Source organism: Sinocyclocheilus grahami, unplaced genomic scaffold (genome assembly GCF_001515645.1).
Source record: "Sinocyclocheilus grahami isolate Dianchi unplaced genomic scaffold, SAMN03320097.WGS_v1.1 scaffold2254.1, whole genome shotgun sequence".
Classification (NCBI taxonomy): Eukaryota; Metazoa; Chordata; class Actinopteri; order Cypriniformes; family Cyprinidae; genus Sinocyclocheilus; species Sinocyclocheilus grahami.
In genome coordinates, this window is record NW_015507433.1 from 54,286 (window position 1) to 54,702 (window position 417).

Consider the following 417-nt stretch of genomic DNA (forward strand, 5'->3'; position numbering starts at 1 on the left):
AGACAGACACGCAGAGACAGACAGACAGACAGACAGACAGACAGACACGCAGAGACAGACAGACAGACAGACGACACAGGACAGACAGACAGACAGACAGACAGACACACAGACACTGAAGGCTTTCTGAAGATGTTCTATTGTTCTATAAGAGCATCATAAATTAATCTCACCTCATCAAAGTGTCTCAGGTAGTAAGAGGCGATATATGACAGCAGACTCTTACTGTTGTCCTGAAAATCACAGGAGAAAACACACGGATTAAATCAAGCAGTTAAGTGTGTGATCGCGTCTAAACTCTGTGTGTGTGTGTGTGTGTGTGTGTGTGTGTATGTATGTATGTATGTATATATATATATATATATATATATGTGTCTTACGCTTCTCTTGACATTCTTGTGTGTGTGCAGAATGTAG

The 417-nt window shown here is 41.0% G+C and overlaps 1 protein-coding gene across 1 annotated transcript in view; it reads right to left on the reverse strand.

The window, feature by feature from the left end:
* LOC107574504 (formin-2-like) overlaps positions 1 to 417 on the reverse strand; it is a 35,538-nt gene that overhangs the window by 15,300 nt on the left and 19,821 nt on the right. The window contains exon 11 of the mRNA XM_016260960.1: positions 174 to 233. Within this exon, the coding sequence (XP_016116446.1) occupies positions 174 to 233 (60 nt within the window). The remainder of the gene's footprint in view (positions 1 to 173; positions 234 to 417) is intronic.